The sequence below is a fragment of the Papaver somniferum genome, unplaced genomic scaffold (assembly GCF_003573695.1).
Source record: "Papaver somniferum cultivar HN1 unplaced genomic scaffold, ASM357369v1 unplaced-scaffold_10, whole genome shotgun sequence".
Classification (NCBI taxonomy): Eukaryota; Viridiplantae; Streptophyta; class Magnoliopsida; order Ranunculales; family Papaveraceae; genus Papaver; species Papaver somniferum.
The window spans coordinates 12134537-12157148 of NW_020618825.1; the positions used below are offsets into that span (position 1 = coordinate 12134537).

Here is a 22612-nt window from a genome sequence, read left to right on the forward strand (position 1 = left end):
CTAAAGCACAATTAATCAAAAGAACAATATATAAAATTAAGCATGAGTTGCAGTTCAGCAACACTAGATGATTCTAACTACAATTGATTCCTGACACACAATGTGAAAGGCTAGTGTTGAAGCCCTAAGATGGAGTTTCACTATGAGCATTTAAACACATCAAGGCTACTGACAAGAGCATGAATAACAAATGTTAAGCTAGGGTTTCATCTAAACCCTGGAAAATTAAACTAGAACATGTTTAACACATTAAATAACTGGAATTGAAACATTGAACATAAACAGAGCATTGATAGAAAAAATCAAAACAACACAGTTGAGGCACTGGCTAGTCCGGTCCTCTTGGGTGAAGCTCTGGCTAGCCCAGGCATCCTTTCTACATCCCTAACACTTCCCTTTTATAGTATTACAAAATACCCAAATTTTCAGAAACCCTAAATTGGAAACCCTAATTTTTAATTGGAAATTAAACTCACTGATTCTCTGAATTTGTCTCCCCTGTGCTCGACCCATGCTTCCTTCTCGTCCTCTCCTTATTTTCCCATACTCTCTGATGCTCATATCGACTAGTACTCAAACCCTAGCTCTCTTAGGTTTATCTCATAGGATGAATGAGATAGAGGTGAGAGAGATAGAGTTTAGAGTGATGGGTTTTGGTTTCTGGGATGTCGGGTGAAGGTGGAAGTGGTGAAGCTCGAGGTGGAGGCAGAGAGCAGGTGATGGCAGAGTTTTCTCTGCAGACGGTGAGGGAGAAGATGGAGTTTTTGGGGGAGATGCAGTCGACAGTTTGGGGAGAAGGGGGTGTTTGTTTGAGGGTGATAGTGTTTTCTGCTATGGTATTGAGAGGAACATCAAGTTTGATGCACAGCGAATGAAAGACGTTGGATGATCGAATATGGATTGGATCGAACGGCACGAGGGAAACAGGCGTGAAGCGACCGTTGGATTTGTGATACATCAAAACTGACGGCTTAGATGGGAGTTAGGTACTATGATGATTGACAGGAGCTTCAGAGTTTGATGCACGATGATGAGGTGACCGTGGGATGATGTGGTGGATCCAATCTGACGGCTCTCATGGAAATGGGTATGGATATTGGAAATGGATTTGGGTAAGGGTTTTGGGCCTTGGGTATGCCAAGCCCATATCTTCTTTAAGAACAATTCTTCCTCTTCAAGCCCACTTCTAGTTGATCCGGCTCTTGCAAACATCATTCTTCGCTGCCTTTCTGCGGGAGTCTTTGCCGTTTCTTTGCTCTTTTCGCTCTGTGAGTTAACCAGGCTTTATTTAGTACCTAAAAATGCAAAATTAATTGAGAAAAGTATTTATTCTTGAAAACAACGAAAACACAGAATATGGGATAAAATGGAGCGTTAGTGCACAAATGATGAGTTAAATGCCAATAAAAAGGTGCAAATATATACAATATTTGGCACTCATCAGGTAATAAAACATCTATCGGTATATCGTAACGAATGACATTAACTTCACTCCATTCTTTGCACACTAGATAAAAAAAGAGTTCGGCATTGTCATTTGATTGGTGAAGCAGTTAATAATTGACCCACTACCATGCGTGCTAAAAATTTCGTCTCTCGTTAAAAAAATTTGCCAAATTAAATCGAAAGATGAGGTTGAAATGTCAACACATACATTCACTAAAAACTGTACATAAAATCAGATTATGTATGTTACACATTATCAACATGGTGACCTCCATAGTGATATCAGGTATCTTCTTCGCGATAATATAACAAAAATGATTTTTTTCCTTTTTCGATACATGACACGAGTTCAGTCCTAATTCCTAACATATCTGAAGCCATTAAGCATACTTAGCGACTTTATTCATATTACATATCTCCTTCTCTGTAACAGACCAAAAGTGATTTTTTTTTTCCTTTTTTGAAACATGGCATAGGCCCAGTCCTAACTTCTAACACTGAACCGGCTTTTTCACCATATTGTTATTAGATATCTTCCTCTCTGTAATATAATAAAAGAACCCTGATTTTGGGCATACCTAAATCTTTCTAGGCATATAAAACTATAGTTCCATTTTGGGTGACCTTATAAGGGGTACCCTATGGGTAGTTCAGTTACCTATATACCCTTCATACAAAAATCTAAAATCAGTTTTCTAAGAAATCAAAATCAGTTTCCCTTAACATCTCTTCTTCTTTCTCCTCCTCTAGCCGAACTCTTCCCCCTCCTGCGAAAAAAAAATTCATCATCGTGATTAATTGTCGACTCGTAAAAATTTGACCGTCGATTAAATTCTACCACATAATGACTCCTACAAAGAAAAGCAGGGAGTAGGCAAACCAAATCGTCTTCTAATCCATCAATTGAAGAAGAAGAACCAATTGAAGATGAAGGTGTAGAAACTGAAAATCAACCACCAAATTGAACCATAAATTGAACCAACCTCATCTTCAACTCCGGAAATGAGAATAAGAAAGTAATTTTTATAAACTCAATCTCCTATTTGCTGTTTTTCATCGATTAAATGACGGTTACAGTATTGGGCTCGGCTCAAAATTGAGTTGCATTTTTAGCCGAACTGTTCTTCACAAAAGCTTCCTGTAAGTGTATATGAACAGTTCGGCATGAAATTTCATGAAACTTTCATATAAGCCGAACTAGTGTCTAGTAAAAGGGTTGAAATTGAAAATTATAGGTTCGGCGCATGCAGTAAACAGATTCAGTGATCCGAACCGTTCATCAATTGGTAGATTCGGCTCATAGATGTGAGCCGAACCTCAAATTGTTTCGCCGAACCATGATCCAAAAAATCATCTAAACAACCTTTATAATTCTGAAAATTATTTTAATCACTAAACAAAATATTTAATCACTAATAAATATTACTAACACTAATACATAAAGGGCAGATTTTCCATTAAAAAAATTTGGTTAAGGGGTAATCTGATTTTGCTATTTCATAACCTTTTTTTTGTCTTTATGCAGTATGCCTGCCCACAATCAGGGTTCATTTTGACATTAGATATCTGATATCTCCCTCTCTGTAACATAACGAAAATGTGTAATGAGTTTTTTCCTTTTTCGATACATGACATTGGCCCAGTCCTAACTCTTGACAGATCCGAAGTCACTGAACCTGCTTTGTCACCATATTGAGAACCATCAAGTAGTCTGATGGTTCTCAGACTTCCTCCCATAGGAGAGGTTGGGATCAAACCCTGTAATAGTATAAATTCTAGACTAATGTACCTATATGTACTTTTAAGGACCACTATTTTATTTTCTCAAACAAAAAGAATATATATATATCCCGAAGACAAATGCTATCCCGCGCGCATTTTGCGGGGTGGCTTTCTGCTCAAACGGATTCTGAGATGTTGGACCGTCAATAAACGGTTGGATTCGCTCTCATTGGTTATTGGCTTTCGGTCCTAGACCTATCATGGGTCCAAAAAATTCACCGTTTCCACATATGGGTTTTAGATGTGGGATACACCGGATCTAACATTTTAGAAACCGTCTGAACAGAAAACCATCCCGCAAAGTCATACAGGATAGCACTGCTAAATACTAATTATTTTTCTTTTCGGATAAGTGACATGGGCCCAATCCTGAGTCTCCTCACAGATCTGAAGCCACTGAGCCTGTTTTCCAAACCCAACCCGATTCCCGTATATATTTACACAAGAAAATAATAATGACAGTATTCCATGTGTATAATACTAGGTCTACATACAGTATTTTATGTTCTCATACTTACCTGTCCTCCGCCGCCCAATGAACAGGACATTTCTTCTTCTTCTTCTCCCTCTCTCGCTGTAAATTAAAGATTTTTTTAACTCTTATTCATTTCCCGGGTATTTTTTCCATTGTTGACTAAATCCCAAGAAGAAGAAGAAGAAGAAGAAATTTATTACTCTTTTCAGAGATAAGTTTTTCCATTTCTTCGTAGATATAAAAGGGTCTCTTTCTCTCAAGGTAGAAACAAAAACTACATCTCATTGTTTTTTGTGGTTTCCCTTTGTTTCTTGTAACCCTTTCTTTCTCTGAATCTATACAACTCATAAAGTTCCAATCTTGTATTCTATTCAATTTTCTGTGTAATATTTTTTTGTCTATATCTATTCATTTTCTGTATTTGAAATCTCTGTGTAATTTTTTTTTCTTCTAGATTTGTTTTGATTGATTGATTATATTGAATGTTAAAGGAGTTTCGATAATTTGTGATTGAACAAGTAGAAAATGCTGAGCTTGAAGAAGCTTAGAAGAAGAAGGAGAAGAACAGTGTTGATTGACTAACTGAATTTTTTGGATTATTCCCTTAAAGGAATCTAAAAAAAATTCATTCATTCATAATCATGGCAAAAATTGATTATGAGCTTAAGTAAGCTGGTTCTCAAGAACTAGACCAAATGGATCCAAACAAGTCTTTTCTGCAGAAATTCAGACTTTATGAGACTCAATCGGTATACATCTCAAACCCTTTTTCTTGTTTGAATTCAGTTTTTAGCTTAGCAGTTTCATACTTGTATGACCCTTTTGTTAGTCCTTTCAATTGTGTTCTTGTTTAGGATATATGGTGTTTTTCTTGTTCAATTGGCTTCATTTTTGTGAGTGAATTGCATTAGAATGGAAGGATGTGATTCATAGTATTGAACGGTTGAATAATCGATTAGCTTATGGTGGTAAACTATGAATTAATGTTGCTGCACATTGAACTTTTTATCGAGAATGTTTGTGTGTGTGTGTGTCTGTGCAGAAGTTTTATTTGATTGGTAGAAACAAGAGTAGGACGGTATGGAGAGTATTGAAGATTGATCGATCAGAGCTTACCGAGCTAGACATTCTTGAAGATTCTACCATTTATTCAGAAGCCGAATGTTACGATTTGTTGAAGCGGTTACATGAAGGGAATATATTGACCGGTGGGCTTAAATTCGTCACAACTTGTTATGGAATTATTGGTATGAGAAATATTATACTTCCGATGTGTTGTGGTACAAAGATTTTTTGCTAACCATAGAGGTAATTCATAACAGTGATTTTTCTTTTGTTTTTCTCAGGATTCGTTAAATTCTTGGGGCCATATTACATGCTGCTTATCACGAAAAGAAGGCAGATTGGTTGTATTGGTGGCCATGCAATATATGCAATCAGCAAGAGCGAGATGATTCCTATTCCACATCCTACTTTGCGGACTAATATGGCTTTTTCTAAGAACGAAAACAGGTGTTTTGTCGATTCTGTGTGTAAATGTATAATGCTCACGGTACCTTCAAGAGGAGACCTTAGAATTTTAATTTTGGAAATGTTTGTACCCTCCCAGTGTAGTACTCTTATTTGTGTGATTGTTTTATTCTTGGGTTCATCTGAAACAAATGATCTGAGTTTTGGAACGTCTTGTTTTTAGTACCAGATAAGTTCCATACACTTGGTGGAGATACTTCCAGTGTCAGTGGGTGCTGTGAGCTCTTTCCGTTGCCTCTAAATGCTTAGATATTTTCTGGTATTTACAGATATATATGTTTAGAACTGCATCTGTGAAGTGTTAAATATCGTTTCATTAAGTCAATAAGCCAGATCAGTTTCCGCTAATACCCAAGGAAAACTTCATGCTGTTGTAAGGGTAAATATGATTTTGTATTTTTTACAGGATCTGAGGGATACAGGTTATGTTTGTTTTGTTCCTAACAATTTAATATATGGCCTGCTTCTTTTTGCTCTAACCATTTCTGACCTTGTTGTTCTCCAATTATTTCGTCAATTGGTATTTATGGATTTATGTTTTTTGTTTTTTTGTTTTCTTGTTTATGGCATAGATACAAGAAGCTTCTATGCACAATAGACCTTACCAAGGACTTCTTTTTCAGCTACTCATACCATGTTATGCGTAGTCTTCAAAGGAACATGAGTGATGCTCAGACCGGGCAAATCCTCTACGAAACAAGGTTTGTTTGGAATGCGTTCTTGACGCGTGGAATTCGGAGTAATCTGAAGAATACTCTCTGGACTGTGGCCTTAGTACATGGTTTCTTTAAACAGGTATGTATTTCTTGAATGGGCTATCGAGTATGCTATCATAATATACACTATAATATAGTACTACATAACAAAGAATTCGATGAAGCACAACCCCTCGTAATTGTTTCACATTGAACTGTAAGCTCAATTTACCTTCTTTTCGCCCATGAGAAACTTGGTTTGCCTGGTAATGAAATCATTCATTTGAACTGTTGTCTGTTGTTGCTTTTTTGTACCTCAAGATGCTTTAGTCATCTTGGGTGCATTTCCATGCTGAAGTTACGGGCCACTGAGAATTCCTTTGTATAATCAACCAATTTTTCCAGTATCACAGGGGCCATTGTCCAGATGTCCCACCTGCTGTTCATTTTTGGGCCTAAATGTTCAAATTTGTGCGTCTTTCGTTTCAGGAAAAATTTTCAGTTTCTGGGAGGGACTTCAACTTGACACTTATAGCTAGGCGCTCACGTCTGTATGCTGGCACAAGGTCTGAATAAATTAGGATTTTTGACTACGCTGTTAATTTTGTTTTCTTGAAGGTCAATAACATTCATAAAAATGTTGGTGTCCTGTCTCCCACATTCGTGTATATGTGATGCAACCAAACTGTTTTAGAGTTAAGTATCTTAAGAGGTGTTCTGCATTTCCTTATTATCTCTTTCCTTGTGTAGGTACCGTAAACGTGGTGTGAATGAGAGAGGACGAGTAGCTAATGATGTTGAGACTGAACAGATTGTGTTTGAAGATCTTCCTGAAGGAGGTCCAATAGAAATATGTTCTGTCGTACAGCACCGAGGCTCTATACCTCTCTTCTGGTCGCAGGAAACATCACGCCTAAATATTAAACCGGATATTGTTTGTAAGTGTCAACTTGTACCTCATAAGCTTGTATCATGTTAACATTTGTACTAATGTATCTTTTATGTTTCAGTGTCGGGAAAGGACCAAAACTATAGAGCAACCAGGATTCATTTTGATGATCTTAGGGAGAGATACGGAAACCCAATAATCGTTTTAAATTTGATTAAGGTAGGTCTTACACTTGCAATGCGAAAGTTTTATGCTCAATCTGACTTTGTATTTCAAATTCAACAATTACCCAATTGTGTATCCTGATTGTTTTCCTTCGTATTCTGGTTGGCAAAACAGACGCGTGAGAAGAAACGTCGAGAATCCAAACTACGAAGCGAGTTTGCTTATGCAATTGAAGTTATTAACAAAGATTTATCCACAGAGAATCGTCTGAGATTCCTTCACTTGGATCTCAACAGACATTTTAAAAGGTCTGGCTTTCTCTATTGCTCTTGCTTCGCAGTAATTTGGTGTTGATGTTATTGATTTTACCTACTACGGTAACATACATGATTCTAACTCTACAATATTCTTGTATTTTTTTAGCAAAGGTAAAAATGTGCTGGAACTACTTGGAAGATTTGCTGAATATTCCCTGGGCTTGACAGGCTTCTTCCATTCACAATTAACACCCGACCTGGTGCCTGAAGGACGATCCATCTTCGAGTAAGTTTTATTATTTTTCTAATGCAAAAATGTAGTAGCTCCTGCATGGGTATGTGGCGATCCACTCTCCCTGCATTTCTCATAATCATGAAGATGTTACGTCTTTGATTCCGTAGTAATAAACATGTGTTCTAATTCAGGAACAATGATACCAGTGTCTTGCCTCCTGAGAATCATCTGGGAAATGAATTAAAGAACGTGGATAACTCAGAAACGGGCACGGTTGAGGTTGATAATGATTGTGAAGCTAACGAGAATCCCTTGATCAAGCAACCGAAGCTACAAAATGGTGTCCTTAGGACCAATTGCATCGATTGCTTGGATCGTACCAACGTTGCGCAATATTCATACGGCTTGTGTGCTCTTGGACATCAACTTCATGCCTTGGGGTTGATTGATAGTCCAAAGATCACCCAGGATAACCCTTTGGCTCTTCAGTTCATGGGGCTATATGAGATAATGGGCGACACAATTGCTTTCCAGTATGGTGGATCTGCTGCTCATAATAAGGTAACCATTTTTTTTAGTATTTCTGCGCATGATTTTTAATTCAGGGTAGCGCACAACATGAATATTTTAGGTGCAATTTCTTTGGTTGCATGAGAGGAGAAATTGAAAGAAGAAAGAACGGCTTAAAATTTTTGAAATACGTTATCATGGTTGCAAAGAATTTAGTGAAGCATGGAAGTCAAGAATAATACTCTAGCTCACTTGCATTCTATATTTTGTACCGCCAGTTTACTTGTACGGCAAATACAATTTTTTTTGATAACAACTAAACTCTTGTATTTTCGATGCTCCATAGATATTCTCTTTGATAAGGGGCCACTGGATGGCAGCCATTGGTACCCAAGAATTCTTCAGGTCAGTTCAACGTTACTACAACAATGCTTACATGGATGCTGAGAAACAAGATGCAATAAATATGTACGTTACCCCCTGGCTTAAAATTGTTCTTTACTTCATATTCATGATATTTTCTAATCTATACGATGTAAATACTCATAGCATTTGATATATTTACCGCAAAGCAGATTCTTGGGGTACTTCCAACCACAACAGGGTAATCCTGCACTCTGGGAACTAGATTCAGACCAGCATTTCAATGTTGGGAGGCGTGATGTTATTTTTGCAGATGAAAACGCTAGGTATGGATTTTCTAAGAATTCTTGATGATATTTTGCAACTTTGTAATGTAGTAGGCTTCTTATGTAATTTAGCGGTAAGAACAAGTATATAGTCTGCAAAGTATAAGATAATAAAAGTTGGAGAATTGGATATTCAACATTTCAACTTAGGTGACTAAATTTTCCTTGTAGTCATTTTGCTCTGGTGTGTAAACCTATAATACGAGCTTATCTTCTGTAGGCTATCTTTTAAAAGATCCTTATCAGATGGTAACATTGTCATTCCAAGTGATGATCCAATGCCGGCTACAAATGTTGGGCAAAGAAATCAGGGAGAGTGCAGTCATCTTCTTGATGATTCTACACCTGAAATCTGTGACAGTGACATTTCACTTTCCAGGTTGGTTTTTAGTTGCTTCACTTTTGTTGCTTCCGTAGTATAACCGTCAGGTATTTAATTTCCTATGTCAGTATCTGATAGTTCATATACTGTTGGCAAGTGGCTAGAATTGTGTCTAGTAGGAGTATGGAAGAACTGATTGGATGATAATTAACAAATTGTGTTTGGCAATTAAGGTGATGGATATCTTGGTTTTAAAGTCTAAGTTGTTGTTTTATTAGGTTCACCTCGATGGCTAGCAAGCAAGTTTTCACTGACATGCAAAGCACTCGGATTCATTTCCACGAGGACTCGCATAACTGCTCAAATTTTGTTGATGTTGATTGGCTTTCTTCTGCTGGAAATTCGTGTGCAGGAGACCTACATGAGAGGTATTCTTATCATTTATTTGATTAACCAACCAATTTATTCGTGTGCAAGACTTATGTATTTCCCTCGTGGGAATCCAAATTGGTTAGAATGATCCTGACAGTCTGATATCGAGAAAATTGAACCCGCTGGTCTGTAGTGATTTGTGGACTCATGCTTCTAATCTGACTGCTTGTAGGTCCGAAGAGAATGTTATGGAGGGAATAAAAGATAAAACTACGTCCTTTACAAGTGAAAATGACTCCACTGAGAAGGTCGAAATTACCTTACCTCTTTCACTTTCCAAATTCCTCTTGAATTCTGTCGCTTCTAAATTTGATTAGCTCTCATAAATTACAACACAAATCAGCTGCATCTGAAAAAAACATCTCTTTACTTATAGCCGGAAGCATGTTTACTTCGACGACATACACTCAAATTTTCTAATTTGAGCAATATGTGGAGCGAGATGTTTAAGATAGATCTGGTACTGAGTTTCTCTTGTTTTTCTTCTTTCCAGAGTTCCAATGCTCTTGGGGTTGGAAAATTTTCAGACAGATTTGTACACTGGGTAAGCTACGCAGAGGCAGTATGGCACACACGGGTAGAGCCTCATAAGTTAGCAGAAGTGGTATGACTTATCTTCAACACCCCAGTGATCTTAATCCGTGCCATTTCCAAAAGCAAAAAAAAAGACCAGGTAGAGAAAAATAAGTGACATGGCAAAGGAAAAAGCAAAAACTCTGGATCTGGCATTCTTTGTAAAGCATCTTTTTCTTTATCTCCCAAAAATGTTTCGATCGAAAACCTTGGTCGGAACCAAAAATACATGGAAAAAAAAAAGAGCAAGGTAGATAATACAGGTAGCGTTTGTTTTCGTTCTTTTTGCCACCCCGCCCCGCCCATACTTATTCCATGTTAGATTTTTGATGTACTTAGGAGTTCACAATTCTTGTAAATACCTGCACATTCTTATTGACTCGAGGCTACACTTATACAGTAGAAGATCTTGTTTCGGTTACATACATGAATGTTTGGTTGTACTGAGAAAAATGAATAAAATTCCTGCAAGGGATGTCACCAATTTGACAAACAAGAAGCATCCTCTTCCTTTTAACACTTGGAAAATACAACCTTTCTGTTGCACTCAGGTAACAAAATCGGGCAGTCAAAAAACAGTTGGAAACAACAAATACAAGTTTGGTGCTGCTAGATCAAATGCCTAGAAAAGACGTTATGATGGTAGAATCAATCATTAAAACTTAATATCACCTACAAGAGTTATGGACTACTATTCTTAAAAGCTTCGGAAATTATAACTTCTTCAAAAAAAAAAGCAAGTAGCTTGACCTGACCACCTATCCTAGAGCTACTACCAAGTACCAATTAGCAATTTTTCATATACACGTAATAAGATGGCAATGTTACTGTGCTAAAACCTGTGCAGTTATCTTTTTCTTTAACTAGAGCAAGTTATGCAAGCTCCCATCCCCTTCACTTGCACTAATCGCTGTTGAAGACTTCACAACTCTCTGTGACTTGCGGGTTCTTCTTCCTGTAGCTTTTGGATCACCTACTACATCCTTTTCTTCACTCGTGTTCTCATCAATATCCGCATCACGTGCATCAGATTTCTTAGCTCCCTCTGGATTGGGGGTTCTTCCTCTAACTCTGGTTTCTACAACAGCCTTTTCCTCAAGCATAGTGCCATCAGAATCCCCACTGTCTGTATCAGTCTTTTTAAGTCTCTTTGGATTATGGGTTCTTCTTCTTACAGTATCATTTTCCTCGCTTGCACTGCCATCTGCATCCTTGTTATCTGCATCAGACTTCTTAACTCTCTTTAGACTGTGGGTTCTTCTTCCTTCAGCTTTGCTCTCTACAATCTTTTCTTCACTTATATTCTCATCAGTAGTATCCTCAGTACATGGTTTCTTTACTTCTGCAATATTAACATCACCCCAGTTTTCACCCCACTTATCAGACACTCTAAATATATAGACCTGCAAAAGTGAACAATTCATATTTTCCAAGGTTAACAGTGATTCGAGAAACTACAAATTCCAACATTTTATAAAAGATTTGACTTGTTTGGGCCAAAGGAGTGTTCTTGAGGTGTGGTAATAGAAAATTTCAGCCATTAGAGAATTCAAATCTCTGACTGAGTAGATACAAAATCTACACTGAATGGTTTGTTTGTTACATAGACTGGCGATTTACCATGTCAGCAATATTGCACGAACGTTCAGGTTTTGAGACAACATTTCTAAGGCTAACTATTCCCTTAGAACAGTCTAATTAATACCATGGTTTGTTTGTATTATGGGTGTATTTGAGTATATGGTGATTTCTCTTATGCCAGTAAATATTGAAGTTCCCACACCATATGCAGTTTCTGATATAGTGCCACCAAACTATTTCTCTTATGCCAGTAAAATCTTTGCAGCTAATATTCTCAGTTGACACCAACCACATTAAATTTTTTGACACATACACTGATGGTCATTAAACAGGACTTCTAGCCATCTATGCCTACCTTTTTAAATCATGAAAAGGAATACCCTAGTTGGTGATGATATAATCCATAAATGTGAAAACAAACAGATACCTTAGAAATAGTACAACCAATAGTAACAGGTGTGAGATGGATGATCCTACCTTGAATCTCGCTGGCCCCGTAAGCTCCAATACCACTGCATCCCCATCATCCAATTTATGATCAAGGGCAAAAGCTTTCCACCCACCGCTAAGACCTGTTCTTTTTGGAATGTAGATTGTGTCATACTCTATGCCTTTCTCATCCACTAACACCATCTCCCATTTTTCGCAATCCATGGAAAGGTGGCTGTCGCAGAATTCTTTTGGAAGACCCTTAAAATCATCATCATATGAAACCATAATCACATAACTTATATTTTTATTGAATATGGAGGAACAAAACATGTCGCACAAACTAGTCTACTTACCAGCCAAAAGCAGCTGTATACATGAGATCGAACCATCGATTTGACACACGATGGGTATTTAGACTTCCGCTTTAGCTCACTTTGAAAGATCCCAGCACGCTCCATTGTATCAGATCGTTGCTCATAGGTAGGAACTTTTATTTCTTCGAGTGGCCTCCCTAAGTAGCTGGTCATCATTGTAATTGAGTATTAGCAATTTAAAAACCGGAGGAAAAACAATCTGCAGATTAAATACACAGCTGACAGCTCATTGAGCTAGAAAATTGACCTTGTATTCAACGATGAGCTTGATCTGAACCTATTTCCCCGCAAATGGTCATCAACGAACTGAATCATATGAAGAAAAAAATAATCAGTTGGTCTTGTAACTGACGACTCAAATGTGATAACGCTTGCCCGCAATGTAAACTTGAATAAGTAATGTAACCCCCTCTTTCAAAATAAAAATAAAGAGTTTACACTGTGCACTAAGCAGAGCATAGAAGTTATGTTACCTCTTCCTTGTACGAAACCGTGTTACGTGCACGTGAAGAGCATCTCACTTCAACAGGGCTTGTAGGAGTCTTTCTGATTCTAGGTTTGGCCTGCTTTTTCTATGTCATCAAAATGGATTCAGAAGTAAACAAGAGAAAAGAACAAAAATATTACATTTGTTGAGAACTTCACATATTCAAGAAAGTAAGTATTCGAAGTGAAAACCCAGTTCAGAACTTACTGCCGGAGACTGCTTTTCCATGTTAGCGACATCTGATAGACATTTAGCCACCTTCGCAATACCCAGTTCCTGCAATTCAAAAACGAACTAAGTTGAAATATTCAACTGGGCAAATCAAGCAGCAAGCAACTCATGCATCCAATTCCTAGTGTTACTCATTCCCAAATGCTAATTGTTTGTAGACCAATGCATTGGTATACACAGCGTTAGCTTACCCCTTGTTCACTTTCTTCTAAACAAACAAGAATTAAATATTAGGCTAAGTCATCTCAGATCTGTCAAACTCGATTCCCCAGGGGGTTTCTCAGAAAGGTGACTACTGCCTAAATCTATGTCGTGTGAGGCGCTAGGCGAGGCGCCAAACCCTAGCGCCTAGCTCGCCTTTCACAACATAGCCACAGATATGTCCTCAAACTCGAGACAATCTCCATAAATTGCTTCCCCTTGAAAGCAATAACACTAGAACTGGGCATATTCCTCCTGCATTGGAGGCATGCCCTAGAGAACAGCCCCTTAGTTCAAAACCCTAACCCTAAATGAGATGAAATGTTTCATCAATGTTAGCTTTAATACATAAGTCTCTACTAATCTTTAATTAGAAAACCCAGAAATATTAGTAGAGATATTTAATCAAAAACCCTAAATGAGATTTTGTCTAATTGAATTATTGAAATGAAAAAAGAAAATGGAAAAAATGAACAGTTATTAAGAAATACAGACCTGAAGTCGTTTCTTGTTATCTTCGATTTGTTTCTTCCTTTCTTCTTCGTAAGAGTTAGCAGTAGTTGTACGACCCTTCGCCATGGCTGATTAATGAAAAAAATCTCTGTGTTTTTTTTTTTCTGTGACAGAGAGAGATGGAGACAGCCCGTTTGTTTGCCGGTTCGGCTCTTTTTTAAAAGTTTCAATAAAACTTTTTTTTTTTTTACTCCGGAAAACAGGGAACCTCAACTCAATCTATAGTAGTGGTTCTAGGATGTGGACATTTTGGAGCAGTGGCCCTGATATATACTTGGACTATAATTGAAACAGATTCTTGGGACCCATTTTTGCCATTGATAATCTCAATGCTATGAGCGCATCCCTGAACCATCCGATCCCCAGTCGGGATGTTTTGCGGGAGAACTAATTGATATTGAGAAAACTGCTAACCGCTCAGCCAAAAGGTCACTTTTTATACCTATGGATCCTAATCTAGCAAACTTCTCTTTGGACCTAGACTACTTGCTAATTATGTATCTATTGACCTATCATATTTTCCTGATGAATCAGATTTTGTCTACTTTTCTCGGTAGGTGCAACACTTTTGTTTTCAAAACAGAATGATAAGTTAAACAAAAAAAATTATCGAAGTTTTCTACCGAGTGAAATAGAGAATGGGACATGACTAATGGTCATTTACTGAATTAAGCCCTATCACCTAAATTGATTTGGTAAAATTATGTTACCAAATTTAAAAACTTGATTATATTTATCCACCTTCCTTTTTGTTTCTCACAAAAAACTTGTTTTGGTAAAATTAAAATCCTTAGGGCAATTTCTATGGCAATCAACTAAAAAATTTATTTGTTGAGCCACATAGATGGCAAACGTGATTTTGCACTACCGAAAAACAGTGGGCGGTGGGTGAAGAAGCACATAGACGGAGACAAACCGCGAGCGGGTGAAACTTAAACGCGGCGGACAATCACAACCACGAGCGGACGAAGAGAACCCGCCAACCTTTACAGGGGTGTATTCGACCTGGATTTATATGGATAAAAACAAATATTAGCTTACCTAAATCTAGTGGATTTATAATGTTTCTTAAAGAAATATTATAGATATATAATTTTGGAATATTATGGATTAAATTAAGATTAATTCAAATTTATAAAAATTAAAGTGGATTACCAAATCGTAATATAGTTGGAAAAATCAAGGTCATATAAGCCGAACTGTTCGTAAGCACCTTCAGGGTGACAAACATAGTGAAGTTCGGTTGCTATTTCGTCTCAATTATAAGCCGAACTTCACTCCATATTTTTTTCTAATGATTATACTTATTCTATCAATTAAAAACAACAAAATAAGAAACTGGTTTATATAAATTATCTTATAATACTCATTTCAAGAGTCGATTCTTCACTCGGTTGAATTTCTGATTGAATTTCAGTTTTTTTTTTGAAAAATGTGTGTTGTTTTTTTTATAGATAAAGAGAAAAATGACTGACAATGAGTTTGAAGAGAAGGTTCCCCCACAGCTGAGGACTTTGAGTGTTGCAACCTAAAGTAACTAATTTATAAAGATCAGGAAAGTTTCTACTTTTAATAACTTTATAAAAAACCTTTGTCAAAAGAGTTGAGATTCAAAATGATTTGGTCTATTCTTTCATTTGTCTTCCAAATGGTATTTTGAGTTCCTCCATACAGAGTTGTTGTGATATTCTTGTTGCATCCCAGGAGATTGAAGATTCTACAATTGATTTGGGTGGCCCAATCTGCAGCTTCCTTGGCAACTACGCACTCTCCTTCTTCTCTTTCATGGACTCTGATGCTCCTGGTTCTCCTGCCAAAAAGTTCTCCAGAGGGACCTAATATGCAAACACGAATACCTGTTAGTCCTGTGACATTGTTTATAACAGTCATGTAAGTAAATGAGATATGCAAGTTGGGACTTTGGTCAGGAACTTCCATCAATCTATCATTCAGTCTGCAATTAGAGTTTTGCTGATGCACCAAAACAGAGTTCAGATATATAATAATTTTGTTAGCAGTATTTTTAGGACAAGGTTTGGTTCTTTCAAAAAATTGTCACACCTCTCCTTCCAAATGAACCAATAGATGGTTGCACAAACACAAGCCCAGGAACCCCAGTGAGTATCAGTGTGCCTGGTAGAGAACCAGCTAAGGCACCAGTCAGACAGTTTATTAAAACCATTTATAGCATTTTCTAAATTGAGGGATCAATGAGCCCAAACATCTTTGGCAAAATTACAGTACATCAACGAATGTTCACCAGTTTAAATGCAGTTATTACACATAGTACAAAGAGGATCAATATAACCCATATATCTATCTAGGTGACCACTATAAGGAAGCTTATCATTCTTCATCTTTCATATAAATAACTGAATTCTTGAAAGGACATCTAGACCCCAGATTTTCTTAGCAAGTAAGTCAGTAGGCTGAGAGTCCTTTTTATCCATGAGATTATACAACGATTTACTAGTAAAATTCCTTGTTTATTATCAATCCATCTAAGAGTGTCATCCTTAGTTTTATTGGGAGAGATAATAAGAATTCTAACAATGGTATTCCATTCAAAAATTTGGTTTAGCACGATCCATATTCTAACCAGTTTCATTCATTAGTTCATGCACATGTTGTAGCTAGAGTTAGTTTCCAATCTTAAGAGTCTAATAGGTTTTCCTTATTCATCTGGGATTCAGCTATCGTTCCAGATGTGGACATAGTTACCGTTTCCAATTTTCCATATGCTAAAATCTTTGATAATTATGAGACCTTTATGGACACCCTTCCAGGCCCAAGATGATTCATCATTACAGGTGGCGTGAAAGGCATTAGTGTTAGGAAAATATCTCCCTTTCATAGTTTTGAAAAAAATAGAGCTAGGTTGGTGGAAATGCCTCCAACCATTTTTGGCAATGAGGGACGGGTTCATTAAATCAACCTTTTTTAAACTCATTTCCACCTTTTTCCTTACTTTTACAAAGACCTCTCCAGCCTTTTATGTACATTCCTTTCTTAGGGCCCAGTTTGACCCACCAGAAGTCACATATATTATTATCTATTCTCTTAGTGGTAGTTTTAGACAGGATAAACGTAGACATATAATAAACATGCAACGATTCAAGGACAATTTTTTCCATGATCCCTCGTCCAGGAGAGGATATGGACTCACTTTTCCACCCTTTAAGACCACTTCCCATATTAACAGTTAAACTATCAAAACAATCAATTTTATACTTATTAGTAAACAAAGGACCACCTAGATATTTTATCATCTAATCTAATTTTTTTCATTTGGAGAATGTTTATGATGTCTCTACCAAGACTATCGGAGATATGAGGAGTGACAAAAATAAATTTTATCATCTGACCCGAAGTGCTACCATAATCCTCTAAGAGTTTCAACAATTTTTACTTTGAGTAGTATTAGCTTTGGAAAAAATCAAACAGTCATCATCGAGCATCAAATGACTAATAAAAGGGAAGTTTTTGTTTATTTTAAAACCAGAGATAAGGCCTTTATTTTCAGCATCAGATAGAATTCTAGAGAAGGATTCCATGCATAGGATAAACAGATAAGGGGACAAAGGGTCCACTTGTCGCAATCCTCTAGATGGCTTAAAAGGTCTGCAAGGCACGCCACTAATAATAATAACAGAGCTACTGGTACTAATGCATTGGAGAATAAGGTTGCACCAACCATCACATAATCCCATTTTTCGGAGAATTGCAATTGAGAAAATCCCATTCAATTCTATCGAAGGCCTTGGACATGTCGATCTTTAGCCCCATAAAATCAGTTTTACTCTTTTTTTTTTTTCCGTGTAGCATGGATTATCTCATGAGCAAAAAGAATGTTGTCTGAGATTAGTCTTTGCTTGACGAAAGCAGATTGATATGGATATATCAATCTGTATAGGAAGGGTTTTAATCTATTAGCAATGACTTTTGAGATAATTTTATAGGTTATATTACAGAGACTTATGGGTCTTTAATCACTAGGACCAGCTGGGTGTTGGACTTTAGGAATTAGGGAAAAGTAGGTCTTATTTAGTTGAGTGAGCATATGCCCACTTTGAAAGAAAGCCTTAACAGTGTCTATAATATCTTTTTTTACAATGCCCCAATTTTTTTGAAAAAAACAAGCAGAAAAACTGTCAGGACCAGGACTGGGGTTAGGAAGCACGCCAAACAAAGCATCATGAATTTTAGACTCATAAGAAGATTCGATTAGCTTATTATTTTCAAAATCAGTTATAGAAGAAGGAACAAGATTGACAATATTATAGTTAATAACAGGAGCAGAGGTAGTTAACAGAGTTTCAAAATGTAAATTCAGACATTTAGCAGTTTGATCTATTCCTTCTACCAAGTTATTGCTACTATCATATAAGCCTATGATTCTATTTTGCCTTTGTCTTATAATATATAGCATTCTGATGAAAATAGTGAGTGTTTATATCCCCTAAGTTTATGAAATTCTCACTAGCTTTTATTTTCCAAAAAGCTTCCTCATAGTCATGCAACTTCTGAATATCACTCTTAGTGTCAATAATGTTTTTTTATCATTAAGTCTAATGTTAGGGTCAGACAAGAGGAGGTCAAGCTTATTATTTAGGCCTAAAAGGTTATTTTTGATATTTCCAAAGTTATTACGATTCCACAGACTAAATTCCTTCTTGAAAATAGCTATCCTATTAACTAGAATATAAGCACGAGACCCAGTTATCCTAGTTTCCCACGAGGCTTTTTTAGTATCTCTGCACTTTTGTTTATTTTGATAAAGACCAAAGAATTTGAAGTGTTTGAAACCCTCCTGACAAGGAATGTCGGTGCTCATAAGAATGTAGAAATGATTAGAGACTAAGTGGTTTAGATGTATAACAGTGGCATTGGGGAAATGGGTTAGCCAGATCCAATTAGCCATACCTCTGTCTAATCTTTCTTACATAAGATCAGAGCCACTTTGCTGATTGGACCAAGTATAAGGGAAGCCAATGAACCCTAAGTATTTTAGACCTATTCGATTAAAAATATAATTAAATTTCCAAGTATCAAAACCTCTTGCCTTGTTTCCTCCTCTTTTCTCATCCTGACTGAGAATGACATTGAGGTATCCTAAGACCAACCGGGGCTTGTTCATATTCTCACCCATTTGAAGATGATACTTCCAAGACTCATCCTTTATATTATCTTTATAAGGGGTACCATACATACAAGTTAAAAGCCATTCAGTTTTAGATTTTTCATGTACACAGAGTATTTTATCTGATTATCATCTTTATAAAAAACATTAATTTTAGTGGTACTATCCCAGGCAACAACAAGACCAAGAGCTAGACCCACAAGATTTTGACAGACCAGATTTTAAAAAAGGGAGTCATGAAGAATTTTTTCAACAAAATTATGCATTTGTTTAGTTTCAGAAAGAAAAGGAATATTAGGTTCATGAGCATTAACTAGTTTTTTCAGTTGTTGTCTAGTGTGAGCTTGGACTAATCCCTGACAGTTCCAAGACAAGATTCTAACCCATTGCCAAAAATAAGACACATCAGAATACCCAAAACTTAAGAAATTAAGAGTTCTACCTCCATACCATGTCATGATTATTTGGAAATAACAATTGTTTTCATCATGGTAGTAAAGCAGTAAATAAGAGAAGAGAATTGGAAGAAAATCCTGATTTGAGTTGGTATCCAAATGCTTTGCAGGTGAAGAAATACCTCCCTGATCCTCTTTTCCAGTATATCCCACCTTTGTTCCTTTGGTCGCCTTTTGGGACTTAATGGTTTTTTTTGCCTTTGATACATCTAGGAATTTTCTCAGATGAGCCAGAGATGAAGCTCAAAATTTGGTTTCCAGATTGGATTCGGATAGAAGGGGACCATAACATAGGGTTTTGACCACCCTACAAGGGACAAAAGGATATCAACAATATCGGTAGGATGGTCCATCCCGAATATAAACTGGATTAAGATTAACACGGATGGAGCAGCCATAGGTCACCCAGGAATTGCGGGGGAAGGATTTATATGCAGAGATTATGATGCACAAATTACAATGGCTTTAGCTCAGCCGCTAGGAATTACAACTGCATTAACTGCAGAAACTTGGGCCCTGCTATTGGCATCAAGAACATCAACAGAAAGACAATGGCCAAAAGTTATCTTTGAAACCGATTCATAAAACCTTTTGTGTTTCATCACTTCATCCACCCCCCCACCTTGGCACATATCAGGGATGATTGAAGAAATAAAAATCAGATTTCGACAAATCCCGCAGGCTGCTATCCATCACAACTACAGGGAAGGAAATCAAGCAGCAGACGGGTTAGCCAATCATGTGGCAGATGGAAGTCAAGCAGGGAATCTATCGACCAAGATATGGGACCAGAAAATCCCATCTTTTATTAGTCAAACTCTATTTCTCGACTCTGTGGGTACCACATACCCGCGATAAATTATAAACTAATCCCCTTTTATTTAATTACATGCTTCAAAAAAAAGAAACACAGGGTTTTGAGAAGAATTGAATTCAGATTTAGGTTTTTTCTGGTTTGAGTAAGGAGAGGGATACTCTTTTCTTTCCCCCCTTCCACTAGACAACTGGTAGAATCATTAGGTTTGTTTAGGGTTAGAGAGGGTTTTTATGATGTTCCTCTCTAATCCATTTTCTGGATTTAGAAGAAGTAGCAGTGTTTTTAGTCGTAGGAGTTTTTGAGAAATTTGGGTTTGGGCCAAAACCTGGAGGGTACTTGGGCTCATTATTCGCAACTTGTTCAGAAACAAGAGGTGAGTTGACCCGGTTTTGAAACAGATTGTAAGAGAAATTTTTAATTTGCTAGCCTGTAGCATAATAGACTTGTTATTTTGCAGTGACACGACAAAGATCCGAGTTTGGTAACTTTGCAAAGGACTTTGATTTTCCTGTAAAAGCAAGCATAGGGAGAGAAACTTGTTGATGAGGATTTAGGGAAGTATTTCCTTTGGGATTTATGTTTGGCTCTGGTTCTGACTCTAGATGTTGAGGCTCCAAAGCTAGCAAAGAAAAAGGATTTGCAGTAAAACTCGAGGTTGCAGCTTTATTAGGAGGTTGGGATTTTGCAGGAGTAGAGATTTCATTGATTTCAAGGTTTTGAATATTAAAAGATGGGTTGATAAGGTGGGTTATCTTCAAAGCCAGTTTGGTAGCTAAGATTTCTCTTCTTTTAGGGGTGCAGCTACTCTTGGAATGGTCTAGAGTTCTACAGAACTGACACATCTTAAAAGGGTGAAGATAGTAAGAGAACTCAATACAAACTTTAACTCCACCAACAACACAGTCAGTACCAAAAGGAAGAATACGAGTAACATCGATGTCATCCATAACTTCAACATTATTTTCATAATAATCTCTTCCATATGGATCTTTGAACATCACCATATTTCCAACTGGTCTTGTTATTCCTTCAAGTACACTGAAATTTATGTAGTCATTTGGAACTCTCTTCATAGTGATGCTTATAAGAACTCTATAAAATTCTTCCTCTCTTATTTTGCTCACTCCTTCAAACGGAATTTGGATGATAGATAAGATAGCTTCATAGATCAGCCAAGGCTTAGGATATATATTTAACAACTAGAATGTCTGCTGCATAATGAAACCTGAAGTGGAAATTTTTCTTTCTTCTTATTGAACTGAGTGACAATCACCTCTTTTTGAAGATTCCAGTATTTCCTTGCATAGTTTTGAGTTGATAAAAATGTTGCTATGAAGTTTTCCAACAACGCACCACTTATCATCTTGTACTGGTCTTGGCTTTAGTTAATCCCTGCTTAGAAAAACAACTGGTCGTAGAGGATCATGTATAATCTGACTTGATTACATTTCTTCAGTTATTTCCTTAACAATATAAGCACCAGAAGATGGCGCTATGGTGTAAACTTTATGAAAACTAATACCAAAAGTATTCAAGCGTTGATTTTGTGGGTTTGGTTTTAGTTTTTCCCCTATCTTCTTTAGATTGAAAGTAAAGGATACTCTGCAGAGTGAGTGAAGGTTTGGGTTTGTGGAGTGAGATTTGTAGAGGTGGTAAAGATATCTCACAGAGTAGTCCCCGTGACTGCTGACAATCAAAGTACTAAGATTCTCTGAATTCATTTTGCATGTGAAGTATATGTGTGTAGCGACTTGCAAAGGTAAGATACAAATGTTGGATAAGGGGGAAGAGATAGTGCTGGGAAAAGCCAAACACTGATGTTTGTAGTTAATGCACCTTGAAGTGCAATGCAAGTTGTTGGTCAAACTAGAAGAAAAAGCAAAATCGACAGTTTCTTTGTCTCCAAGGCTTAGGTCTTTTGGAGCTATACTATGAGTGTTTGAGACCATGTGCTTGAGGGTAGGAGACAAGGCAGGAAGATAATGACATGGGCTAACCCATATCACAAGGTCCATATCAATAGGATGCTGAAGAGACTGAACAAGATCCCGGAAGAAGATGACCATCGGAGGTAATCTACCGCCTAAAAACATTGGGAAACCAACAGACTCATTAGTAGTGTAAATCGAAACACTTTTTTTCTCAGCATAATTGTATCTAGGAGACTTGAATGCAAAGAATATGAAAGAAATTTTGTCAAATTTTGACATCAAGTTAACTGTATAACTTAAATGCACTTTCAATTGTGTGTCTATTAAATAAGGTTTTGAAAAACTTTTCAAAAACATGATCAAATATCAAAGGAAAGATACTTTCACAGAAAAAGACTTGCAGAAGGATAAATATGAAAGGAGGAAAAAAAACCAAGATATATGTATGTC

At 36.9% G+C, this 22612-nt stretch overlaps 2 protein-coding genes across 3 annotated transcripts; one reads left to right on the forward strand and one right to left on the reverse strand.

Moving 5' to 3' along the window:
* The first annotated feature begins 3835 nt into the window (after positions 1 to 3835).
* LOC113326647 (phosphoinositide phosphatase SAC2-like) lies at positions 3836 to 10493 on the forward strand. Its single transcript, XM_026574342.1, has 16 exons — positions 3836 to 4452; positions 4746 to 4950; positions 5050 to 5215; positions 5806 to 6028; positions 6418 to 6494; positions 6679 to 6866; positions 6939 to 7036; positions 7157 to 7290; positions 7406 to 7525; positions 7666 to 8035; positions 8331 to 8452; positions 8560 to 8673; positions 8894 to 9052; positions 9274 to 9423; positions 9600 to 9675; positions 9921 to 10493. The coding sequence occupies exons 1-16, from the start codon at positions 4399 to 4401 to the stop codon at positions 10035 to 10037; spliced, it is 2373 nt and encodes a 790-aa protein (XP_026430127.1). The 5' UTR covers positions 3836 to 4398; the 3' UTR covers positions 10038 to 10493.
* Positions 10494 to 10610: 117 nt separating this feature from the next.
* On the reverse strand, positions 10611 to 14011 carry LOC113326648 (B3 domain-containing protein Os05g0481400-like). Of its 2 annotated transcripts, none has more exons than XM_026574344.1 (7): positions 13802 to 14011; positions 13082 to 13150; positions 12861 to 12950; positions 12635 to 12693; positions 12367 to 12532; positions 12059 to 12271; positions 10611 to 11403 (listed from the first exon to the last, which is right to left on the reverse strand). In XM_026574344.1, exons 1-7 carry the CDS (start codon positions 13883 to 13885, stop codon positions 10864 to 10866), a joined length of 1221 nt encoding a protein of 406 aa, XP_026430129.1. In that variant the 5' UTR covers positions 13886 to 14011; the 3' UTR covers positions 10611 to 10863. The 2 variants fall into 2 exon arrangements, with proteins under 2 accessions (XP_026430129.1, XP_026430128.1); XM_026574343.1 differs by having other exon boundaries at positions 12861 to 12959; positions 13802 to 14010.
* Between the last annotated feature and the right edge of the window lie 8601 nt (positions 14012 to 22612).